General features: G+C 45.8%; 1 protein-coding gene across 5 annotated transcripts in view; it reads right to left on the bottom strand.

Annotated features, from left to right (window-relative positions):
- MYO5B (myosin VB) overlaps positions 1-26,170 on the bottom strand; it is a 348,390-nt gene that overhangs the window by 78,901 nt on the left and 243,319 nt on the right. For all 5 annotated transcript variants that reach the window (XM_070630194.1, XM_070630195.1, XM_008514690.2 and 2 more), the window contains 3 exons: positions 19,232-19,387; positions 18,222-18,319; positions 11,702-11,788 (listed from right to left, as the gene is read on the bottom strand). In XM_070630194.1, the coding sequence (XP_070486295.1) occupies positions 11,702-11,788; positions 18,222-18,319; positions 19,232-19,387 (341 nt within the window). The remainder of the gene's footprint in view (positions 1-11,701; positions 11,789-18,221; positions 18,320-19,231; positions 19,388-26,170) is intronic.

Here is a 26,170-nt window from a genome sequence, read left to right on the forward strand (position 1 = left end):
CCTGGTGACCGCTAATCTACTTTGTCTCCGTGCCTCTTACCTTTTCAACTGGTTCTGTCACAAATGTAATGGCACAAGGGAAAGGACAGCACCTATTCTGCTAAGAGCTGGCTGGGTATTTACACGGCTCTGCTCAACAGGCTCACGATAGTGGATCCCTTCAGGAGGGAGGGCAGAGGGCACTTGGAGACCCCACGGCCTCTTGGCCTGGGAAAGGCTCCTGTTGCCCTTTGCCCTTCACTTACTCCCTGAGCAGAAACTGTTTACTGCTCTTCAGTTGTAGAGGGACTACAAACCAAACCCACCAAATTACCGGCCATCTCTAACAGGAGGCTTTAAAAATGGAAACATTTAAGGTTATTTATCTAGCTAAATGCTGCTTCATTTATCTCAATCATGCACAATAAATGTCAAGAAAACTCTGAAGCCCTGACTGATCTTAATACTGGAGGCCCAGGGTCAGAGGGCAGATGCTCCTTCTGTTTTTAATATATGCAAAATGCTACTGAATTTTTCCAGGCTCTTTTTGCCCCAGCCCCCAAGTTTTAAACATAGACCATTCTGTCTACCGGTTCTTCCACGTGGCGTAAGATGGATTTGGGTAAGAATCAAACGGAACAATGCACACATAAAAAGGGCTTCAAGAAGTCCAAGTCTCCTTATCCCCCAGGCCCACTCGTCAATATTTGCCTCTTGTAACACGAGTTTCCTGTCCACAGCTGAGGTGTGGGCTCTCCCTTGACAGGGGCTCAGCACTTTCCAAGTGACTTTCTGAGGGCACTTCCCACATTCTGCATTACGGTTATTTGTGTACTCACTTGTCTTATTTCTTCCTATGAGTTCGCAATTTCTCCAGGGTAATAATTAGAGCAGCATTTAGCTGTGCAAAAAACCTTAAATGCTTCTAATTTGAAAAATCTCTTACTGCTGACAGTTCCGTAACTCAGGGAGATTACAGGGCCAAAGGAATTAGGAGAGAGTAAGGAGACGTGACTGCCAAGGCATCAAGGCCGGTACAGAACAAGCAGAGAGTAGAGAAGCCTGCTCTGACACTGACCAGCGGCGAGACTCAGGCAACTCACAGCCTGGACACCTCACCTTCCCGATCCGCAGAACAGAGAGAACATCACCCAGCTCACGAAGTCCCTCCCAGGGCTTCAGGAGCCCGTAAGTTCATGGATGTGGAGTGTCTGGAAGGCTACAACGCTTCCTGAAGATCTAAATCACTCTCCCTTCCTGCCCAAGACCCCTCCCCTTCTCTTACAAAGGCTTCTTTGGACACCTGCACCAAGGTGAAACCACCGAGGGGGGAGGATGCCTGAAGGAGGCACACTGTCCACTGAGAAGGGCCTGGGCAGGCACCCTCTCCGGAGGTACCAAAAGGGGCATGTGCTCGCTATGGGGTCTGTGCATGTACAAGCGTCCTTTACTGAAGGACCTGGAATCAAATGTGGATCCCCTTTTCCATGGACCTCTGTGCTCTCGGAGATCAACTCCTCACAGGAAAGGATCCCTCAGCTCTAAGGGGAAAATCTTCAAAGTGAAGCTAAAGAGAACATGTGATTCTTTTTCCAGAAGTACAATTTAACAGGACTTTCTGATGTGGCAGGGCTCTCTGAATGGAGATTTTTTGTGACCACATAAATGTTGGGCAAGACTACCTGTTAAGACCACAGGGTATCCAGGATTTCCCCTTGGGGTTATTCACCACGATGGAATCTCCCCTCCTACAGCATTTTAGCTATTCCTGTTTCCATGTGGGACACAGAGCTTTCCGTCTTGCATTATAGATATTTTTTGAATATGTGTTAGCTTCTCTGCTAGACTTGAGCCTTCTTTGGCCAGGGTCATCCTCTGATATATTTTTAAATCTCCCAGTACCTATCATAATAAGGTACCTTTATTATTTATTACTTATTACATTTTAAAAAATTGCTATTTTCCTTATCAGCAAAATAGTTGGAACCCTAGTGTTAAAGCTTTTCTCTTACCAGTGTTTCTCAAGGGGGTCACTATTGGCTTTGGGGAAGACAATTCTTTAGTGTTTGGGACAGCCCCACAATACAGGACACAGAGCATCTTTGGACCATTAACTACCACCCCATTCATTGAGATATCCAAAAATGCTCCCAAACGTTTGCAAAATGTTTACTGCAGAATGTAGTTCTGGTTCAAGAAAGCTTCTTCTTGAGAACAATCAACCGTGATGGCCAAGTGCCTCTACAGTGTGAACCCACTGCTTCCCTCCCCGCTCTTCCCGCCCTCCTCAGGTGGCCCTGGAGACGTCCTCTCCCACTCGCAGTATGGCTCTGTGGCTCGCTGGCCTGGAGGTGTCTTTTAAGCCAATTCTGGGCCCGGCTGTTTTTCCGTTCCGTTTCTTATTAATAGTGGGAGAAGAGCTCCCATCCCAAGTCTATTACTAGATCCAAACCATGGCCCCAACCCCATGCTATATGGAGTCATAGCGACCTCAGGGGTACAACTCACACTTAGTCCTGCTCTCCCTGGATTTGGACTTGTCTGCCAGGGCCCTGGCTGACTATCCTAGACTTCAATATAATTTTTTTCTCTGGAATAAAGGCCTGCATCACCCTGTGTGCCTCTGGCCTGCTGGGGAACAGGTGCCCCGATATGGTAAAGTAGTCACAGTTCGGTGTGTGGGAAAAGCCCAGGACCTGTGACAGCTCCTGGTACAAACAGGGAGATCAGAAGGAGCAAGCAAAGTCCACACAGGATGAGCCCAGCAAGCACTTAACAGAGCCCCCCCTCGTATGGAAAGACATTTCCTTCTAACAAGTTCCTCAGGGCTCATGACAGCGTGTGGTAAATACAGCTGCTGTGAACAGTGGAGCAAACGCAGCAGGGTGATGTTTTGGTTGACTGCATTCCCATCTGGAGCCCAATGCTGGATTTAACCATCTACATGTGGTAACATTCTGCAGAACACGCCTGCTTGAGAGGCCCCCAATGGACCAGTGTGAACAGACGGGTGGATCTGCCAAAGGGGTAGCACTTTGTGCTTCCCTTCTCTTGGGTAGCTTCTCTCACGAGGCGCTTGGCTGGATTAGACAAGCTCTGAGAGTCCCTCTAGTAAGACCAGGGTATGAGGCTCTCAGTCTCGCAATCTCTATGACATCAAGTGACAAAGAAGAATCTCTGAAGATGGCATGTCAGGTTATCATAAGAGCTCCTAGAAAATGGTGAAGAATCCATCAGAGCTTTCAGGTCAGGGTTAGGTGGGTCAACCTATACTTTCAGATACCCCACTGCCCTGTGACACTCAACTTAGGTCAAAGATCCTGGTCATGCCAATATGGAACATAAGGAGCCTGCTTCCCTTTTTCTAGTTCAAGAACCTTGCAGGAACCTGTGAGCCCCAGTTGGGGCCTCGTCCCCCACAATGTCTCACACAGGCCAAGAGAAGTTTGTGGGAAGAGGTGTTTAGCCATGCTGTGATGTCCACTAACCAGGAACAAAAGACTCTGGATATTGAGTTGTAGAAATAACCTTCACTATGGCCACCATGCACCATACACTTCCTTCCCTTGTTTTCCCTTTTGAAGTAACAAACTATCAGAGAAATAAATGATGTTGGATACAAGAGGTTTCCTTGGAACTGTATCACAGATAGACAAAACTTTCAAAGGGACTCAAGAGGCCAAAGCCAAGAGGAGAGAGGCACTATCTCAAAGAGTCACAAGGGCAGGCGTCCTTAACCCATGGGAGAGTGATGGTGGTTCCACCCCTTTCTAACTGTGAGGACTTAATCTGATCACTTAACTTTTATGGGATTCGGTTCATCATCTGTAAACTGGAGGTGATACCCCTTTACCATGCTTACCTCAAGAGTCAATGTGATCTTTTCAACAAATGGTGCTGGGACAACTAGAATCTGTATGCAAAAGAATGAGGCTGGACCTCTATTTCACATCATATAGTACATAAATTAATTCAAAATGGATTACAGATTTAAGTCTTAAAGTCTTAGAAGAAAACATAGGTGTAAATCTTTGGATCTTGGATTAGGCAATGGTTTCTTAGATATGACGCCTAAAGCACAAACAAACGCAAAAAAAGGAACAAAGCTTTTATGCTTCAAAGGAAACCATCAAGAAAGTGAAAAGATGGCCCACAGAATGGGAGAAAATGTTTGCATGTCATATATCTGTTAAGGATCCAGTATATAGAATATACCAAGAACTCCTACAACTCACACCAAAAAGATAAATCACCCACTTAAAAAGTAGGCGAAGGATTTGAACACACATTTCTCCAAAGAAGATATACAAATGGCCAATAAACACATGAAAAGATGCTCAACTTCATTACCCATCAGGGAAATGCAAATCAAAATCACAATGGGATACTACTTCACACCCTATATCCACATGCTATATGGAGTCATAGCGACCTCAGGGGTACAACTCACACTTAGTCCTGCTCTCCCTGGATTTGGACTTGGATAGCTGTAATAAAAAGACGGGAAGCCTCATCCATTTCTGGTAAGAATGTAAAATGGTACAGCCACTGCGGAAAAACAGTTTGGCAGTTCCTCAAAAGGACAAAGATTTACCATACGACCCAATAATCGCACTCCTAAGTAAATACAACCAAGAGAAATAAAAATATATGTCCACACAAAAATATGTACACAGCAGCATTATTCATTACTTGCCAAAAAGTGGAAATAACCCAAACATCCATCAACTGATGAATGAATAAAATAAAGTGTAGTGTATCCTTACAATGAAGTAGTTCCTGCAATATAAAGGAATAAAGTTCCGATTCGTGCTACAACATGGATGAACCTTGAAAACATTATCCTAAGTGAAAGGAGCTGGACACAAAAGGCCAGACATTACATGATTTCATTTATATGAAATATCCAGAATAAGCAAATCTATCGAAATAGAAAGTAGGTTAGTGCTTGCCAGGGGCTAGGAGGAGCGGGGAGGAGACAGTGACTACTAATGGGTACAGGGTTTCTTTTTGGGGTGATAAAGATATTCTGAAATTAGTGGTGATGGTTGTACAACTCTGTGAATATAATGAAAACCACTGACTTGCACACCCTAAAAGGGTGAATTTTTCAGTACACAACTCAATAAAAAGAGTCAATGTGATGAGCAAATGAGATGAGGTTTGTGGGTGGCCTTCGTAAACTAACATATACCCACAGGATTTGTGTCATTATCTCAGCACTGACACTGAGAGGGGCTCCTAGCACAAAGGTGGCAGGGTGATCAACCCACCAGATACCCCTTGTTTGCTTCCCCTTCTATGCTGCACCCATGTCCTGGGCCTCCCGGGGAACACAGGCTCAGCCCCAGAGGTGGCCCCAGGTCTGAAAGTTGCCAAGCTTTGCTGCAAGGCGGAGGGAATCATAATTCTTCCCCACTGGATTTGAGCTGGAGCCAAGACATAAAGCGAGGAGAGAGGAAAATCTGATGAGACCCAGCATTGCCTAGACGTGGTCTACCCAGTGACCAACACTCGCCTCCAGGACGGTGATCTTAAGGCAGGATGCATTTTAAAAAATCACCTGGGGAAACCTTGCCAAAAGGCAGATGTTCAAGGCACAGCCGCAGATTCTGACATAACAGGTCTGAGGTGGGGTCCTGGCTTCTGAATTGTTAAATGCTTCCACGTGCCCGCGATACGCAGCCCTGGGTGAGAGCCTACGTCAGACCCTAAGAACTGAGCACAGCTCTCAGGCAAAAGAGCCAGAACTAAAGGCTGTAAGATCCTGAGATAAAGAATTATTTCACCCCAAAACAAGTTCTTCATTATTCTTTCTCTGTGGGATTTTTAATAGCAAGGCAAGTAACTATGTGTCTAAGTTTAATCATGATTAAATGGGAAAATGAACCAGGCAATTTCTCAAGCCTCCGTCTAGTCCTACAATCCTACACTATTTACTCTGTGTGGAGGATGGAAACTGGGGAAGGAGTAGAAATCTCGGAAACACCACTGAGTTTTTCTGAAGTGAAGAAAATGAGATGAAGTGAATATTTATGATGAGTTTTTCTTTTCAATATAAACATTGCATATTCAAGTAGTCCCACACACAGACTCTTTTTGGTTAAGTGGTATTTGCTTCACAATTCCTCCAGGACACAAAGCTGCTCTGGACCCCTGAAGAGGGAGACAGATGACTGCACAGGCATCAGACACATTGAGGGGGAGCTGGGTGATACGTGGACGAGCATCTCTCCCTGGACAGTGCATTTATCACAGTGCTTTATAGACATGATAATGAACATATTTCTTAGCCCCTGCAGCACATTTCAAATTGAATGATACATTTTCATTTTAAATCAGACTCACTGAGAGCCATAATTCTTAGGAAAGATAAAAATAGACAGGTATACTGAAGCCTGAGGGCGGGGTGAGGGAGCACCAGAGAGCCACTGCTGGCTTGCAATTCTGCATTTGTCCTCTCCAGCTTGGTGGCCTTTGGCGGCACTGGGCGTATATTAATTTTGGAACAGGGCTAAGAGTTCTGTGTCATGAGTAGGCTGGATGCAGGAACTTGGCCGGAAATGCCCAGCTGAAAAGGGCTGCCCTCTGGACCACTGATTATAAGTCCCTGTGATCCTGGACCATGCGTTTTCTTTTCTTTGCCATTTTCTTCTCTGTAAAGTTATATCTGCCCTCAGGCCACTTAAATAGGAGGAATGTCAAAAAACGGTATAAATTCTAATTCCTCTAATTAAAGAAGTTTAATTAAATTGAAACTTCATTTAAGTTGAAGTTTCCGTCGGAAACAGCTGTGCTAAGTTGTGCAGTTTCCTGACAAGCTAATGCAAGTGAAACCACTTTGCTGTCTTGAGTCTCGGCAGCCAAGGAGCTGGATTCTTTTTGCAACAACCCCCAATCTGCTCAGGTCCCTCTGGGCCCACGAAGGTCTCTCAAAGTCAGATCAACAAAAAGACTGCTCATCTCTACACTCTGAGGCAGCACACATGACATTGTGTATTTCCTTCAATAGCTAACATCTTCTTGGGCACACGGTATCTGTAAAACATCACTTGCTTTATCCCTACATACGGCACACACACACCAATTTCCTGGATGAAGCAGTTAGCATTTTTTTTTAACCTGTGAGGTCACTCCAAATAGCTACCCTGGTTGGCAGGTGCAGAAATTAGGCAATGTGTGCAGTCAGAGGCTTACAGGTGTGGCAGTTCTGCCCCAGAGCCCTTCCCCCTCACCACTCATCTTCCAAATAAACGCCACCCTAGGTGCTGTGGCTTGGCCGCGGGGAGACAGTGAAAGAGGATTGGGGTCTAAAAAAAATAATACGGGATGATTCAACTCCATCCCAATACTAACAAAAATGCCAGAAAACTATGGTGCCTCTTTCTAAAAGTTAACATTCCAAATGGCAGTTTGGGGAGGGAATCCTCTCTTTGACCCTCTAGCAAAATCTGTAAGCAAGCAAATGTGAGGAGGATATGGAAGGCAGTGTTCTGGATTTAGGCCCAAACATTTAAATGACAGCATTAAGTAACAGTTTTTGTGATACCAGAAATATAGTCTTTCCTTCCTTCCTTACAGTTTCCACAAGACCTGCAATTGCAAAAACAAAAGGTACAGGTGCCCTTCTAACAATCTGCTCCAGAGAAGTCTGAACTAATTAGGGGGGCAGGGAAAGACACCCATCAGCTGCCCCATAAGAGGCCTGCAAGTTTGTGGGCAACTCTGACTGCAGCCAGGTGGAAGGCACAGGAGGGGAGCCGTTTCCCATGTGGGTCTGAAGTCTTGGAGGGAATGCCTTCTTTTAGCTGCCAAGGCAGAGTAGTCCGGATGAGGCGAAATGCACAGCTGGCCTCTCAGCTTGTTACGACTGGAGCACTCAACATTAGGAACGGGGCCAGAGCTGGCAGAGAAAGCCTCTTCCCTGAGCACTGGACAGGAAAAGCAAGTTATCATCCCTTCCGTCCCTGGACACCATGCTGCTGGCAGTGTCCTCCCATGGCCTCCTTACCAATCGGAATCCTCCTCACCCTTCAAGGCTCTGCTCAAATTTCACCTCCTCTGTGAAGCCACGGCTCCTCCCAAACTTGCACCTCATTCTATGCTCTTCTCTGTTTTAGACTTGTATCACTCCTCCTAGACTGTGAGTTCCCGGTGGGCAGAGGCCGTACCTTCCATCCTTAATTCCGACAGCAATCGGCATAGAGCTAGATGATCGAAACGGGAAGAGACGTGGAGTAGGACAGATTGGCAGGAGAGGAGGATACGATGATGGCAAGAAAACCTTCCCATTCTACATAAAGCTCATGTGAGCCCACAGAAGTAAAACTCCACTTCCTCTTCCACCTCTTAAAATAGATCATTTTGTACTGTGCCAGCAAAACCTGCAGGAGTGTGAGTGTCACACACTGTCACTGATTTCACACTGAGGCTGTGAGTAAGCTCGATCGGTGAATCAGAGGTGGCAGAGCCATGCAAGGACCCCTGCCTGAAGTGTGGTCTCTGGTTAGCCAGGTCAGACCCAGACTTCGAGCCTTTCCTTGACGCTCTCCAAGAAAAGAGTCACACCCTCTGCAAGTCACTTGTCCTATCATTAAACAATTCATTCTGCTGGAAAGTTCTTGACGAAACAGGTGGCTCCTTATACACTAAGAAGAGTCCCCAGGATTCCACCAGCTTTAGAAAATCTCATTATTATATGCTTCTTGTTTCTTCCCAGCTTGACATGGTCCCGATGTTCATGTCTCCCACTTGACAAGCCCACCATTAGCATGGATAGCGCGTTTTACACAAAGATGAGCACCTGCGTTTCTCTGCTCACCTCTGGGCCCCTGCTCCGTGAGGCAGAGGTAAGGCTGTGAGGACCCCGATCTCTAAGATTCTTGCACAATGACCCTAAATAGTTTAACCTGGGACATCTTAGCTCTAGTTTGCTTTAAAAGACTTCAGACAATTTTTAAACTGACCTTTTCAATCGCTTGGAGAGTTCTGGGAACTTCAGAATGCTCTTTTGGGGTGATCCCACATCGAGATTTCACAAAAACAAAGCTAGAAACTCCTAGTATCGATATGTTCTACCCAGATAATTATGCCCATAAGGATGCAACTCCTTGCTCATATCTGGAGGAGTAATAAACATTTTATTAAATGCTTAAGTGCCCAGCACTGTGCTGAGGACTTCAGATGCATTATCCCATTCATACAACCACCTATAGAGTAAGTACAATCATTCTACTTAACCGTAAGGGAACCGGGCTCAGGGAGATGCATCTACTCGCCTGAGGCTACCCAGCCAAGCAGTATGGGAGCTGACTCTGGAATCCAGGCCTGACTCCAAAGCCCAGAGTTCAACCAGTGGACCCCTGTGGCTCTAGCCCAGGCCATAGTTTTGCAGTCTGGACGTTTATTTGCAAGCTAGAGAGAGCAGGGAGCAGTTTCACACCAGGCCTCAGGTCTAGGCCCACCCCTGGGGTGGGGGGCAGTCCCATAGGACCCACCCTCTACCTTACTCCTCCAATAAACCTGTTTGGATGGCAAGACCTCACTGATGTGAGCAGTAAGATGCTTGGCCACAACTGCCTAGTGGAGGAAGACGGGTGGTTCTAGTCCTAACTCAGCCACCAACCAGCTGGTGACCTTGAGCAGTTCACTTCCTCTCTGGGTCTCATTTGTGAAAGCCCATTTTACATCATGACGCACCCATACCTATATGCAACACTGCAGTCAGGTCATGCCACAATGCCCTTTCTACCACAAATTGCCATCTTATATTTTCCAACAAGTTATTTTATTAAAAAAACAAGATATTGGTCACAACCCACTGACTCACTAACGCACCACGATGCCGTTTTGAGAAACAGTGGACTAAAGGTGGTGGACTAAAGAAACCTTTCCGGGAGCTCAGCAGATGGAAGAGCCGGGAGCAGGAGTGGAGCCCAGCTGCCTATGGAACACGGTTTGAAAATCAGTGGCTCAGCAGCTCCCTAAGGTCTCTGTCAAGCTCTTAAATTGAATGAACTAGGCCTGATCGGAACCCTGTGCTTGGAGCAGTCACTGAAAGGCGATCTAATGGCCAGACTATAGTACTTTGAACTCAAAACTGAACTACTGTGCCCGTGGCCTGAGCCCCATTCCCTCAATACAAAGGCTGATGCTGGACACCACAGGGCGGACAGGACAAAGGAATGCACAGCCTTCATCTAAGAAGTACAAACATGGCCCACCTCATTAATAGTGGAGTTGTCAGCTATTTGTCTTCAGACTCTAAGGTCAAAAAATGAGATGGAGCCCCAGGATACTCCCTGTCTTTCTTCTAAATAGGGAGAGATGTGGTTGAAAAGAAAATAATAGCCTTCAGTCCTGGCTAGAGCAGATCAATCTGAACGATGCTTGAACTGCTGGGTTTTGAAAAGCTGCCTAGATGTTGAAGATTAGTGACAGTTTTTGTACTTTCCAGGTCAAACGCAAATTCCTAATTCCATCAGCAACTTCCTCCCCAGGCCTAACATTTGGGAACTGTTGATGGTTAAGTTGTTTCTGGGTAATTAACCACTGCAATTGAAGCGGTTCTTCAACTGCAGTAGGAAAGAGCTAGGTGGAGAGATGGCAGGGAGGAGGGGAGGCCTGTAGTGCATCTCCTCCGCCCCATTTCTGGCTCCCTCTGCTTCCTGATACATACGAGACTTCCTCAGATAGGAGGTCCCTGACGGCTCTGTGCAGCTCCAATTCATGGCAGAGATGTCTAGCCTATGTGACACTGGTACGCAGTATGATTTCACGAGAGCTAGTTGGTCACCATCCACCCCCCCACTCCTATTTCAGGCAAGTGTCCAGAGGAGATCCAGAGTCTTGTCATAGCTTCAACAGATGCTGGTGTGACTCAATGGCTTATCCACAATGCAAGTTAGATCACAATAGCTGTATTTTAACTCAAAGAAATTGTACTTTCCACTATAGATTTGATTCTATACTAAGAAGCAAAGGGGTGCATTGACAGATGAATAGGTAAACAAAATGTGGTATATACATACGATGGAATATTATTCAGCCTTAAAAAGGAAGGAAATTCTGACACATGCTACAACATGGATGAACCTTGAAGACATTATTCTAACTGAAACAAGCCAGATACAAAAAGACAAATAGTGTATGATTCCACTTATATGATGTAGTTAGAGCCATCAAACTCATAGGGACAGAAAGCAGAATGGGGATTCTCAGGGGCTGGAGGGTGGAGGGAATGAGGAGCAGTGTTTAACAGATATGGAATTTCAGTTTGGCAAGATGAAAAGAGTTCTGGAGATGGATCATGGTGATGGTTGCACAATGACATGAATGTACTTAATACCACCAAACTGTACTTAAAAATGATTAAACGGTAAATATTATTATTTTACCACAATAAAAAAGTGGAAAAAAAATAAAGGTAAAGGGGATGAGGTGGGAGTTAAGCAAAGGAGAAACCTCTTTTGCAACTCTAGCTAGCTCATCACCCACACCAACGCCAATTTGGAATTTGAAAAGCTGCCCCAGAGAATGTCACTGTTGACTCCCACACTTCTCAGACCAAACTGACATTCTCACATCCACCAGCATCCTGCTTGGGCCCTCAGTGTTGGGAAGTTCTTTGGAGGATCCCTCCCTGGCTGACAGCACATAGGAGGGTTCCCTGGGGAGGCAGACTCTGGCTGCTGCTGGAGGGCGCGGCTGGTGGGCACATTACCTGGACGGGTAGCCGGCTGCACTGATTCGGATCGTCTCCAACACCCCGCATGCTCTGAGCTGCTGCACTGCTCTCTTTGGGTCAAAGCTGCGAAACAACAAGAAAAGCAACGAGTGGCCATGCTGGCAAAGAAACACAGCAGGAGAGAGGGAAGGATGACCCCTTCCTGCACCGAGGTACAGACCGACGTGCACCCTTGAGCTCCAGGTCAGGGACCAAGCAGAGACTAAAAGACATCGATAGGCAGGCACACAAGCCACTTCAGCATCTCTGTTCTGTGCACATTCTTATTGTCACCTGGATACTCCTCCTCTGCTTTGCCTACCTGAACTCTGCCCACCCTCCAAGACTCATTCTTGCCTCCTTTCCAGAGCTGTCCCTGCTTATCTCCACCCACAGGGGCATCTACCTTAATTCAATGGCCAAATCGTATACGGTTGGCACCACAAGCATTGTTTGTCTCAGGAGTTAAAAGGGTGAGTGTTTCAGGCCAGGCAGATCTGGGTTTGAATTGTGACGTGGTCATGTACCAGCTGCGTGTGTAATTTGGGGAAGTAACATAACCTCCTTGGGCCTTGGTATCTTCGTCTATAAAACGGGGATAATAATAGGATCCCTTTTATAGGGTCAGTGTGAAGATTAAATGTAATGGCCCATGAGAGCAGTTACCACAGCGCCTGGTACAAGCACATGTATTGTCAGCTATGATCATGACAGCTGCTCAGTTAAGAAGTGAAGTTTATCTTCCCATCTTTAGAGATATGAGCCATGTCTTCAACAACTCACGTGCCCTAAAATGCTAAGTTTAGCGCTGAAAACCCAGTATTTATTCAAATATATATACTGAGTATGATAATGTAGAATAAAAAGTCAGACACAGTCTGGGCTTTCTAAGAGTATCCACACTTGCAGAGTTGAAAAGTGTATAGAAGTGGTATACTACAAGGCAGTACGTGACAAACACAGTAAAAGTGCTGAAAGAAACCAGAGGGAAAGATGGCAGGTTGGCTGGAGTCACCAGGAAGTCTTCACAGAGAAAGAATTATGCTGAATTAGAATTGATCACTATTCATAATTTGCTAAGACTACTGCCCCATTCGGTGAGAAAGGATGAGAAATAAATGCTCCTTTTCTTTTTGGCTGTTCTACAGCCCAGCTAAGGCCAAGGGCCATGCCTCTTTTGCTCGTTCCACTCTGGGAAGTGGGAGGGCAGGGGTGAGGCCCACCTGGCTTACTCTCACATCTTTGGGATTATACTGGCTCCAGCACACACCTTGGTTGGACAGTCAGGCAGCCTGCTTGCCCTGCTGGATAAATGCAGTTGACAGCTTCTTTACCTCCAGGATCCACAATGGCCAGTGGGCAACCTCTCACCACACTAGTCTGCCACCCTCCCTGACAACCCCAGGTCTCCTTTTCCCAGCAGCTGGGCCCATTCAGGATTCTGGAACTCTGCAGGAAGAATCTGGTCTGGTGTCTGCCACTCTCAATTCATCTCTCTCCATCAGAGACTCCCTCTCTGTCCTCCCATGGCTCTGTACGACCCGTCTAGCCCTGAGTCCTCGTGGCTCTCTCATGCACAGTTGCACTTGGGCCAGGAACCCAGAAGCCCATGAAGGCAGATGGTGCCCTGGAAAGGCCTGGGTCAGCAAGCATTTGGCAGTAGGAAAGCAGTGGGCAGGTTCCAGTGACTGAAGACCATGAGCTAACCTTAATTCCAGGCACCCTCTGCATTCCACGTCAGTCCTGGGGCTCAGTGTCCCAGGAGACACCCACATTCTCCAGGCCTGTGCTCGCTTTGACTTCCTCATGTCTCCCACTGCCTGCCCAGGTCCTGCCTTCTTTGGACACCCAGCTCCTCCATAAAGTCTTCCTGGTTACTCCAGCCCCAAGACGCTACGGCACTTGGAATGTGTAAGGCACAACTGAGCACTGAATTCTGCAGAGTCCTGAATAAGAGGGTTACTTCAGAGGAGTTAATGTCATCTTTCTAAGTAGAGAAAAAGCTCCAAATAGGTCTATACAGGATGAGAGGAAACAGAAGGAAACACACGTGCTGAGACTTTGCTGTGGGCTGCAGCCTTTCACTCTGCCATCCCCTTAGTAGTTGTTCTGAGGCCTCCCCAGGATGCCAGCTCAGTTCTGGGATCCAAGGAGAACATTACTAATATGCGGTGGCAGCGATCAGTCTCATAAGAAGCTCCTTAGGACATAAAGGCTGCTTGTGACCTCGAGTGACCCGAGGAGCCTTTGGGAGGTAGGCCATGCTGTTTACGGTTTTGCTCCTCTCTTCTCTAAGGCGTGTCAGTTGGGCCCTGAGTTACGAACGCAAAGTCAATGTGATAGGGCTTTGGGAAAGGTTTTCTGCGGCCTGCAGGCTTCTCCCTCAAGGCACTCTGCACCTGATGGCAGCAGCCGTGTTTCCCAGGCTGGCTATCAGCTTCTTCCCTCTGTTTGGCACAACTACAGGGTCAAATTCAATCCACTGCACATGGTGGGGATGGGCAGCGTGCTTGGCAAGTATCTGTGACCTCCAGTCCTTTGAGGGCTGTGGGTCTCGCTAGGGTCCCTACTTCCTCCAGGACCAACACTGCTTCCTTGGTGGAAAAATTAGCTGATTCACCCTGAGAGACCCTTCCCTCCTTTAAAGGACTGTTACTCTTCCAGCACACCTGTCTCTCTCTGCTCTGGTACCCCTGTATCAGGACTGTGACCACTGGGCACCTAGCTCTGCACTGGGGCCTGTCTAACAGCCAGATGTGGCTTGCTGAGTGTAAGCCCCCCACTCCCATGCAGTGTAGTCTAAGTTCTTTGGGGGGACGTGTTGTCTCAGTCTTCTTGTGGAACCTCCACCCACCAGGGTGGTCCCATGGAAGGCATTTGGCAAATAATTGTTGAACTCAGCTTTAACATTCTTCCCAGCTTCTTGATGACCTCAACAAAATCATTTCCTTCCTTGCACATTCTCTTCCACTGTGGGGGCTGGGGGGAATGAGCAAGGATGCAGTGGAGAAGTTGGTCTGGCCTTAGCTCTGCCACTAACAGCTAGTATTGCTTTGGGCAAAACACAATCTCTCTGTAACTCATTTTCCTCATTCATTCAATGGGAGCTGAGAATATCTCTCCATCTATAATTCACTGGTTTCTTATAATGATCAAATGATGTAAGAGAGGCATGCTCTCAGAACAAAAAGACACTATACAAAGAAGTTACTGCCATCATCTTTCCATGTTCACACCCCCCAGGGGGAAAGTAAACCCAGCCAGTCTTCTGTATTTTAATCTTATCTCCTCACTAGTAAAGAAAACTCACTGTCAAATGCACCTCTCAACCCGCCTCCCTGCATTGGTTGTCAGTCGGCTGGGAGCAAAAATCGCCCTTCCACCTACTAAATTTTGGAGGACCATGGTGCAGACAGGCAACATCTAAGTCTGGACTGAAAAATTACCAAAGATATATAGGGCCAAACTGCTGAAATCCAGGTTTATACTTTCCCCTCCCAATAAAATACAGGTTCAGCAGAGCTGGGAGCTTGCGGGACGCAGAGTGAGAATCCCATAGCGTTAGAACTGGGCTCTGCGTCAGCAGTCACGCGCCACTTAACTGATTTTCTGCAGAGGCTGCAAGCTCCCCACCCACTTCTTTGGGCTCTGTGGCATTCTGCAGTCTCACTTCAGGACCCTGAGACTCTCAGGATGGCCCCTTCCGAGACCAGTGGACTGGCCTTCAGGAGACCTCTCCAGTTCCTCCTACAAAGCATCCCAGATTATCACACTTGCCCCAGGTCACCTCCTCCCTGGATACTTAATCGCTCTTTCACCTCTCTGCTCCCGCGGCACTTTTATAGACCCACTGACAGTCCCTTCTATGTTGTCATCAGTTATTTGTGACTGGCAACTCCTTAAGGAGCCTTATTGTCATTCCACCTGTCCTGGCCTAGTGCCCAGGGAGTAGTTGGTATGATAGATGGTTTCTGAATAAAGGAAGAAGCAGAGGGACAAAGACTTTTATACAAGAGATGCCATGAAAGCATTTAGTGTAGGACAGTGGCTCTCCACTGGGGGCGATTTTGTCCTTCAAGGAACATTTGGCAATGTCTTACAACATTTTTAGTTGTCACAACAGAGGGGATGCTACTAGCATCTAGTGGATAGAGGCCAGGGATGCTGCTAAGCTTCCTACAGTGCATAGGACAGCCCCACAACAAAGGACCACCTGGCCCAAAATGTCAAGAGTGTTGAGGTTAAGAAAGCCCAGTCGTAGGAGATGGGAGGAAAGATACAGCACTTCCTTTCTAGAATGTCAACATTATATATTTTAATCATATAAACTTTTATTCTTCTCCCAGATAATCCCCATTCATTATCTCCTTGAATTCTTCCATCAAGATAATTAGTTTTTAACCACAATTAACAGATGAAGAAATGAGACAATGAGGGTAAAGGACTAGCTTGGGTTTAGCCAAACACTTGGCAGCAGAACCCAGACTAGAATCCAGGTTTTCTGTCTTGGTTCAGTATTCTCCCCACTTTCTTTATTGGGAGGAAGATTTTGGTCCTGAAGGCAAAGGAGGGTCTTAGAAAAATGCAATTTTAGGACTAGAAAGTCCCCTTGGAAGTCCCCAGCATCTCCTCTCATTCGGGATGGGAAACCCGGCCAAGAGAATCTGGCACACAGCAGGCACCAGGTTCTGATGAACGAACTGCCCAAGGTCACGGATGGCTGGGCGCAGAGCTGGTACCCAGCCCTCGACTCTCCTCCCCCTGGGCCAGCACATCGCTCCTGCCCTTCACACATAATCTAAGTCTTTCACATATGCTGCTTTTCGAACAGTCTCTTTTCTTCTGGAGGCAGCTGGTAAACAGATGCCACATGGGGGGAATTCCTAAGCATGTCTCAGAAACCTGAAGGAAGAGAAAAGACTGAATAATCAGCATGCTTCAAAGAAGGCTGATTCAATATTGTCTTCCTAACCTTTTCCAGCACAAGGCCCATCTGAGTGGATGTCAAGCTTCATTAAATGATAGGAACTGGAGAGGGCAGTTCAGATATTCATTCTGAGAGTCAGAGTTGCCAAAATAAATTATTTCACAGGAAGAAATTATGCCAGGACCAAAAAGGAAATCGGAAAGATGGAAATAAAGTGCTTAAAAAATTTAAAAATATAAGTCCTCAGGCCAGCGGGAATGGCATGTGTGGAAGCTCAGGGAATTGGAAGAAGAGGCTGCAAAGGTAAGTAGCAGACTGTTCTAAAGGTTTAGGGCAGTATTCTAGGCAAGAAATGAAGAGAGTCTGAAACAAGTGATAGTAGAAGGAAGAGAAAAGGGAGAGCAGTGTGAGAAACTTCCAAGTGGACTCCATGGGACTTTGACAATGATTGGACACTGGGGAGTAAGGGAGAAGGAAGAACCAAGGGTTATGTGGTCCAATATGGTAGACATTAGCCACCTATGGGGATGTGAATGCAATTAAAGTGAAATTAAGAATTCAGTTCCTTGGTCACATGAGCCACATTCCAAACACTCGATAGCCACACGTGACTCATGGCTACATGTTGGATAAATGCATATTATAGAAGAGTTCCATCATCACAGAAAGTTCTATTGGACACCACTGGTCCAGAGCGATTCTCAGGTTTCTGGTTTGGAAGATCAGATTTGGTGGGTGGATGAGATGTTAGGGAATGGTTATGCCATTTACTACAAGAGAGACCAAACAAAGAGGAACCATTTTGGGGGGTAAAAAGATGAGGAGTCTGGTTTCAGACATGTTGAATGTGAGTTGGCCAATGAAGCTACAGTAGGCATACAGAAACAGTGGCCTGGAATTTGGCAGAAATCAGAGATGGACAAAGATACTGAAGTACCAGTATTTTATAGATTTAGGTGAGCTCTACCATGGGAGCATAGCTAGAACTGGAAGAAAATTTTGAAGGTAAGAGTAGTGGCAGAATTTGGATCCAAGTGGGCTGAAGAGTGAGGGGAAGGTGAGCAAGTGTGGATCACTCTGGAAGCTCAGCGGTAGAGGGGATGTGGAAATAGAACCATCCACATGTCTTATCACTCAACGCGTCATTTGAGATCAAGTTTCCTCAATGCAAAAAGCCCTCCCTGGCCAATCCAGCAACTCTCCCGTCTTTGAATTAAACATTTGCCATGGGACGCACTCACACCTGCATTTAATGGCACACTCTTATGTGTTCCTCTATTTGATCCAAGTGTGCACATTCCTCAACACCACCATAAGCAACATGGGACGGGGAAGTAGATTTTCTCATCCTCTTGAATCCTCTGGACAGCAGACAGGCGGAACCTGGTAAATGTCTGTGGGCTGTATTCAGTGTATAAACCATTTGGGGAGTGTAAGAGCAATTACTCATCATGCTGAAGACCGCAGACCCCTGTGAGACTGTGCCTGTCCCTGTTCCCCCTGAACTTCCAAGGAAACATGTAGAGGCTGGGCTTGACCAGCCCAACCCCAGCAGAAAGGAGCCTGGCTAACACTCGCACAGGCACTTACTGGAAGGGGAGCTTCTTGTCGTTTGGTTTAACGCAGCGGACATAGTGCGGCGTTGTGGCGTTCAGGGTCTCCATGAGAAGATGCAGGGATGTGCGGAACTGGGGAGACAAAAGTCAGTGCCTGGTTATGTGTTTAACATTTTGTGGCTGTATAATAAACATAAAGAAATGCCCATAGACTGGTAGAAGCATTCGTTGTCACTATTATTATTTTGATTATTATTGTTAATCCAGAAGGATGGGAAGAAATTCAGGGACCTGCTCTGACACTACCACCTTGCCAGATGACCAAAATCAAGCCCCTCCTGTATTCTGGTCTCAGGTCTCCTCAAATCAAATTGGGGAGAGACTAGTGCTTAATGTGTCTAACTCAGTGCTGTGGATCAAATAAGATGAAAGGCGAGCAAGTGCTACGAGATAGGAGAAAGATAATCATTGTGATCAGAGCCTGTTCTTGAACCTGAGGCCCTGGAGCCTTGGCATCCAGTGCCAGGCATCCTGGAAATCATTACATTAATGAGAAATGTCCCGAATAGGCAAATTCACAGAAATATAAAAGTTACTGGTCACCAGGGGCTTGGCACACACTCTCTTCTCTTGGGAGACACATTGGACATAAAGTCCCATGAAGATGCCACAGCAGAAGTTGTTTTTCAGTTTTCTGGTCCCCAGGCTTATTTAGGCCACCTCTCCACCCTGCAGACTTCTAGACCCTCTTGCCTCTCCCACAAGGTGACTGTGGTCTCCTAACATGGTCCTGCCATGGGATTAAATGCACTGTTTGGGGCTACACTCATCCCCCCTCTTTCTCCTGTCAGTTCCCTCTAGAGAAGTTTTTGGGGTTTCCTTCTTCAAAGAACACAGAAGGATTGAGCCGGGTGGCTGGGGCTGCAGATGCTGAGGTGACTGTGGCCTCCCCCTGACTCTGCAGCCATCCTTCATCTAGAGAGAGGCCAGCCCTGCCACATGTGCCACAGCCTGCAGCTTCCTGCCACGAGGCCTGGGGCTGACCTGGTGGCCCACGGTTTTCTTGTGCTCCTTGTTGGGGGCTTTCAGGGGGGGTCTGGAGGAGCGAATGTTGATCTTTGAAGATGAGCTCTTCCCAGATGTGGTGGAGGCAGGAACAGAATCCTTGTCATCATGAAACAAGTCAGCCACCAGTGGGAACTAGAAAGAAACATACAAAGAATTATGCAAACAAGATCTCTTGCCCTTTATGTTGCTTAAACTCTTTCAAAGTAGCTTTCCAATATATACCCAAGAGAATTGAAAACACATGTCCCCACAAAAACTTGTACGCCAATGTCCATAGTAACATTATTCATAATATACACAAAGTGGAAACAAGCCATTGATGAGGGCTGAGGAGAGAATTAAAGAAGATAGCCCACGTAAGATAGAGTACGCAGCGTATAATAAGCACTCAAACATCATCTAGTTCTATTGATTTTATTAGGGGGTATATACATGAAAAATGTCTAAACTGGAAAAGTACAGATGCCCAAGGAGGTTATATTTTTGAGCTGAAGAAGAAACTTAGAATCAACAAATTTTAAGTCTGGAAAAACTATAAAGATCAACTCTTCACGTGGCAGGTGAGGAAAGAGGAGCTCAGGGAGAAAGGACCTACCAGGATCCTGCTTCCACCTCCATTTGCCCAGCACCAGCCTGGTGGCCAGTACCAGCTCACCCAGGACTGCTGGTTAATGGCTAAGCCAGGGATAGAACCCTGGCCTCTGGATGACCAGGTCAGAGCTTGTTTCAATACACAAAGACACCCTGGTTATTTATGCCAGCAATATCAAGGAAGTGGAAACAAAAATGGGTTTAAGACACAGTCTATCTCTGAGGTATCTGCATAGCATCCTCCTTGTTGGAGGCTTTCATGTGTGTGTGTCGGGGGGAGGTTCTGGTGGATCCACTGTTGATTTTTTGAAGGTGACCCATTCTTAGATGTGATGGTAGCAAGAACAGGGTCCTTGTCATCATGAAAGGAGGAAGATTAACCACATAGAAGGGCACTTCATGAAACATTTCTCCAGCTGACAATATCATCCGAAATTCACAGCAGGAGACTCAGGCTAAGGAAAACTCAAGGTGCAACATCACCTTCACGTAAGGCTACAGGTCCTAAATGGTGGTGACAGTCAGCTCATGCTCTGATACTCTTCTGCATTTAACTTCCTAGACCTTCCACAAGTTCAGTCCCAGTTTAATCGAGTGTTTCCTGAGCACCATGCCAATAGCTTGGGAAGTAAAAGAATCATCTAAAGGAGAGGTCTGAAATCCACAAGATAATTCAATGGCATACATCCACCAGTACTTCACATCAGTATTTCAGGGGTAGTCAAAAAGTCCCAGAAACATATCAACATTAGGCAACACATATGGGCTTTTTCACTTTATAATCTATGGTAGGCCCTGGCTCATCCCCTCCTGCCATCAGAGATGCCTGATAGTGCGTGGTCATGATATCACCAGAAACATGTGATGTCTCAACATCAGTACACCACAAAGTCTGGAGAAAGGAGCAAGATGGTGCTAGTGGCCCAGTAAAACTGTTCCAGAACCTGGATGTTAGATCCAGGCGACTCAACTTACTCAAAGGCAGTTTCTGCAACCTCAGTAGGTAATATGCTTGAGTTGCCGGGTGATGGGACTGGTGGTATAAAACATGCGGTGACCATCCCATCCCCTTGGGACCTTTTGCCATTTGACCTCCCCCAGGACACACAGAGAACCATTGGCAATAATTTGAGGCCTTTTTCCATAAGAAACTAGGTAGACGCAGATGCGTGGCTCACTGAGCATCCCTCAGTCTGAAGACCTCTGATATTCTTTGCATATTAAGGTAACTTGCATGAATTTCATAGATCAAAGAATACTTTATAATCACAGAGGAGTGGAGCGAGTGTGCTCACCCCCATACACAAGGTTATGATGGTTAACGCTCAAAACCAGCATCGAATGCTGGTTGAAATTATGGGTGTATCTTCTATATTAAGTATTTTAAACTAAAACAGAAGATACAAACAAATTACTTCCTCCTCCCTCACACTCTTAGGTATTACCCGTTTACATTTTTTAGGAGTTCAATTTTAGAGTCAAAAGTAATTGCACACCACAAGTCAGTATTTCGTTTTACACCACACATCAGCTGGCCGTACAGGTTACAAAGTAGCCCAGCAACTGCCTGTGCTTTGAGCGGTACAGCCACACCAGCCATCAGAGGCACCTGATTTCCAATTTTTACCACAGTGATCTACATGCAAAGAAAAGCTGTGGTTCTTTAGCTCCACAGTCTGGGTTTTAAGTTCAGTCTAAAAGCACCAATTAATGACCTTAAGGCCCATGACCATCTCTGGTGAATGACTCAAGTCCCTCCTCACTGCTGTCTGTTCTGTGGCTGGAATAGGCTGGTGACAGCATGAGAACACTAGGGAAAGCTACCATATTCCCAAGGAAAGCACCCCCTTGCCCCGACCCCTGCTACAGGGCCTTGTTGTCAGGCAGGTGACTTGCAGGGTCACCCTAACGAGATCACTGAGGACGTCTCCCAGTTTCAGCCGCCAGCAGGTGACCATTCTGTTCCTATTCCCAGCATCTTTGAAATGAACCCTCTTCCTCCTTTTCTCTCCATACTTGGTATTTCAAGTCATAAATATTGTCTTCCTAGAGTGGAAAGTAATTAGGCTGTCAGAGGAATAAAAGACTCGGATATAATTTTATAAATCTGTGGCTAAAATTTGCGTGTGTCAACATCATAAAATTGATACTTTTATTAGTTTCAATTCCATGTGTTTTCAAAGAGAAAGTAAATATTAGGTCACTGAATGTCAAGAAACTAGATTGACTGGTTCGTTCATTCGTTCACTCACCAATGCTTATTGACTGCTAAATACACAACAAATACCGTGCCAGGCTGGGAGTACAGAAGTGAACAAAAACAAGCACAGCCTCTGACACACCATGGAGTTTATGGTCTAGCACGAAAGGTGAACTCTAATTAATTAACCCCTCAATTAAAAGCATATGAGCATCCTAAAGGAAATAAGCAACAGATAGACATGACTGAACCAGGAGCCCGGGTAGGGGGAATCAGGAAAGGATTTTCTTAGGAAGGGATGTTTGAGCTGGTGGGTTATTTGAGGAAAGCACATTATGGTGGGAAGTAATTGCACATTCAGAGAACTAATAAAAAGCCAGTGCAGCTACAGTATACACAGTGAGGGGGAAGCAAGAGGAACCAGCTCACGCAGGACCTTGGTTGAGGATTCTGGTCTTTATCCTAAGAGCAATGTGAAGCCATTAAGGGTTTTTAAAAAATAAGAGGAGCTAATATTTATTGAGCACTTAGAATGTGCCAGGCACACATGAACTCATTCAATTCGCCCAATAACCACGTGGTGTAAGTATCATTACACCCCATTTTACACATGGGGAAACTGAGGCTGGGGGTACAAGATCAGAGCAATAATTTAGACCCAGACAGCCTGACTTCAGAGCCCAAGCAACAATATGACACAGAGGGGAGCAATGGCTAGTGACCTTTAGGAAAAGACCATTCTGGCTGAAGCCAAATGAAGAGGCTCAAGTCCACTGCATGTGAAGCACTGCAAGAGGCGCCTAGAAGAGTTCAGAGAGACTAGGAGAGCTTAGAACTCAGCTGATCTCTAGGAGGTGAGGTGGCAGAGTCAAAAGGGCACTAAGCTAGGGCCAGGAGACCTGATTTTTAGATGTGACTCTGCCACTTAATCAGCTGTGTGACCCATGGCAAACCTCTTAACCTTACTAGATTTCAATGTTCTCATCTGCAAAAGTGAGGGAATTGAATGAGATGATTTCTTTAAACCCCTGCCTGACCTAGACTCCTACATTTTCTCCTAGCTTTCACCTCTCCCTGTTCACTGGCTCCTTCCCCTAAACACATAACTGTGTTCAAGCATCTTTCCTGCTTAAAAACGTCTCTGTTTGGCTGTTTCTCCTCTCTCGCACTTTACCCCTGGCCACCTCAGGCTAGGCGTCCACAGTCCGCCTTCCAAGTCATCCCGTCTCAGACCTGCCTCCATCAAACATTCTCGGGCCTCCTCCCCACGCTGCTGAAACTGATCCTGAGAGCAACCTTTGGGGATCCTACTTAACAAATCCGGTGGTTGGAAGTGGTGCAGCTTCATTCTCCAACCTACGTGACATCTTTGAAGGCCTCCACACCTCCCCTTGGAAGACCTCTTCCCTGAGACCCACCAGCTCCACTTTCCTCCAACTCTCCTCCTACTTCTCTCACTGTTCCATCTTCCTGTACTTCTCTCCTTTGCTTTGCTGTTTCCCAGAACAGAATCCTCACCATTTATCTTTTCTAACACTCATTCCCTGGAAGCCTATGGCTTCAACTATCACCTTGAAGCCTGTCTCGATCCTCTTCTACCACCATGAACCATAGTTCCAAGTTTCTGCTCAGTATCTTCCTCCCTCTGGGTGGTCCCACTGGAAACTCCAAATTTAACATAGCCTAAACCGTCTTCACCCACCAAATCCCCCAGTTTAGGTTAGAGATCTTGCCATCACCCAACTTCTTATCCCAATCAAGTACCAAGTTCTGTCAATGGTTAAGTTTCAGCAGTCCTTTCTTAATCAAGCAGAACCCTGCTACCCTAGTTCAGGCCTACCTAGATCACTGCCGTCACCTAAAACTTAAGTGCCTACCTCCGGGCACAACTTCATCCAAACACAGTCTTCCCAACAGTCAGTTTTCTCTAAATACAAACTGCATCTAGTAACCCCTTGTTTAAAGACTCATTGGCTCTCAGTCTATGGCAGAAAGCCATCATCACAGATATTAACTGAACATGAGAACTGGCAGGAACAGAGGGACTGGAGGAGGAGGGAGAGGACAGCCCAGACAGAGGGGGCTCTGTGGGCTAGTGCCAGAGAGCCAAGGCACATGTGAGAAAGGGTCATGTGCCCAGTCAGATGGGCACCAAGAAATTTCCATACAGAAGTAATAGGAGGCCGAAGTCAGGTTTACTTTTTTTTGGTGAGGAAGACTTGTCCTGAGCTAACATCTGTGCCAATCTTCCTCTTTTTTTGTATGTAGGATGCCGCCACAGCATAGCTTGATGAGCAGTGCATAGGTCTGCAACCAGGATCCAAACCCATGAACCCCAGGCTGCTGAAGCGGAGTGCACGAACTTAACCACTATGCTACCGGGCCGGCCCCACGTTCACATTTTAAAAACATCAGTGACTCAGACTGTCATGTCAAAACAAAGCACTGACTGATAAAGTATTCTAATTCATATACTTTCTGAAATGGATTTCCAAGATGTTTGAGTCATGGGTAGAAGTTACCAACTGCATGATTACACTGCTTGAGGGATCTAGTTTACAGAAGTCATTCATTAATAGTAGCTTGTTCTGTGAAAAACCTGTAAAGTTCTAAGGTCAGGAGCACGTATTAAAATCACATGAGAAGCCCTGAAATTAGATTCCACAAGGAGAGTATTTAAAAATGTAAGTCCCCTTCTCTTGTTTCAATCAGAGAAGCTACGCCTTTTACTTATTTGAAGTATAAAAGGATTTATAACTTGAGAGGAGAAAATGAAAACTTCTGCTTGAGGCAGATTTTAACCTACAGTGACTCTGTGCTTTAATTTGGGAACAAACATGACCAAGGTTTAGTCTGGAGCATTGGTATTTAGTTTAAAAGCTATGTTTTAATTGTAGGTCGCTACTGTTGAGACTACACTGTAAGTGGGAGGATCTCTGAGATGGAAAGGGAGATGAATTTGTTGGGAAATTAAGTCTAGGAAGAAGGGGTGGGCTTCACATTCTATTCAGAATTTGTTTTACAAACTCAGTGAACATACAGAGACATCCAGTTTGACCACAGGACCAAAAGGCCAAGAAGTACCATGTTCAACCTTGGGCTGTAGGCAACAGTAAAAGGCTAGGCAAGAAATATTGATTACTGCACCTCCCCACCCACATCTACTCACCAGGATAAGGGGGCTGGGCCAGACAGGGACCTCCTTGTCCCAGGAGTGTCCCAATTACACATAAATCTGAAGTCCCAATAAAAAGTAGTTGCCAAGCTCTTGCTTGACAAAGGATTCATGCAAAAGAACGTATTTCTGAGTGAGGGAGAGAAAGCTGTTTTTCCTTTAATTGACTAACACCAGTTATGCCTTTTGAGCTATTGGAAAGTGTGTTTATAAGCTGACTGCCCAGTAATGGAACTACTACAATTCGTCTTAGGGCAGCCCTAGGAAGCAGCATCCACCTGGGCCTTTCTATAAATTTGTTCCCTTCAATCTTGAAAACACTAGGATAATACCTTCAAACAAACCCAGCTTTTCCCTCATCCTGTTTGTCACTTATGTGAAAGTGTCCATAGGCAATGGCTTTGGTATTCTCTGCTATTCAAGTCTATATATAGATTTTAAAAGCCTGAGGCAAATCTATTAGAAAAGGAATTAAAAGAAGTATGGAAACACTTTCTAAAGACCATTTGACAGTTTAAGAAAAATGTCAATTATAGCTACTTACATAGCTGCTACCTTGGAAATCATGCCTATTCACTTCTGTTTATAAGAACATAAAATATCTTTCCTTTAAAACAGACACAAGAGATGAAAATAAGACGCGATAATAACCATTTGATCGGAATCTCTTGCCTAGAATCTTATCTTTAGAAACTCTGGCTGCAAACATAATAAAAAAATACACTTTCTTTGCAATCAGTTCTTTTACATGGTCAATGCTCCCCTATGGAAAAAAATCTCCAACTTTTAGGTAAGAAATATTTTGTTTAAAAAATTTTAAATGGGCTTTGGAGGAAAAGTCACAGCACTTCATTTCTTTGAAGAAGAAAAAGGTGGATTTTCTGTATTGCAAAAAGGACGATGATATTGTTTTATCAACTAAAAGCTCTCTTGCATAGTGACCTCTTCA

This window comes from Equus przewalskii, chromosome 7, assembly GCF_037783145.1.
Source record: "Equus przewalskii isolate Varuska chromosome 7, EquPr2, whole genome shotgun sequence".
Taxonomy (NCBI): Eukaryota; Metazoa; Chordata; class Mammalia; order Perissodactyla; family Equidae; genus Equus; species Equus przewalskii.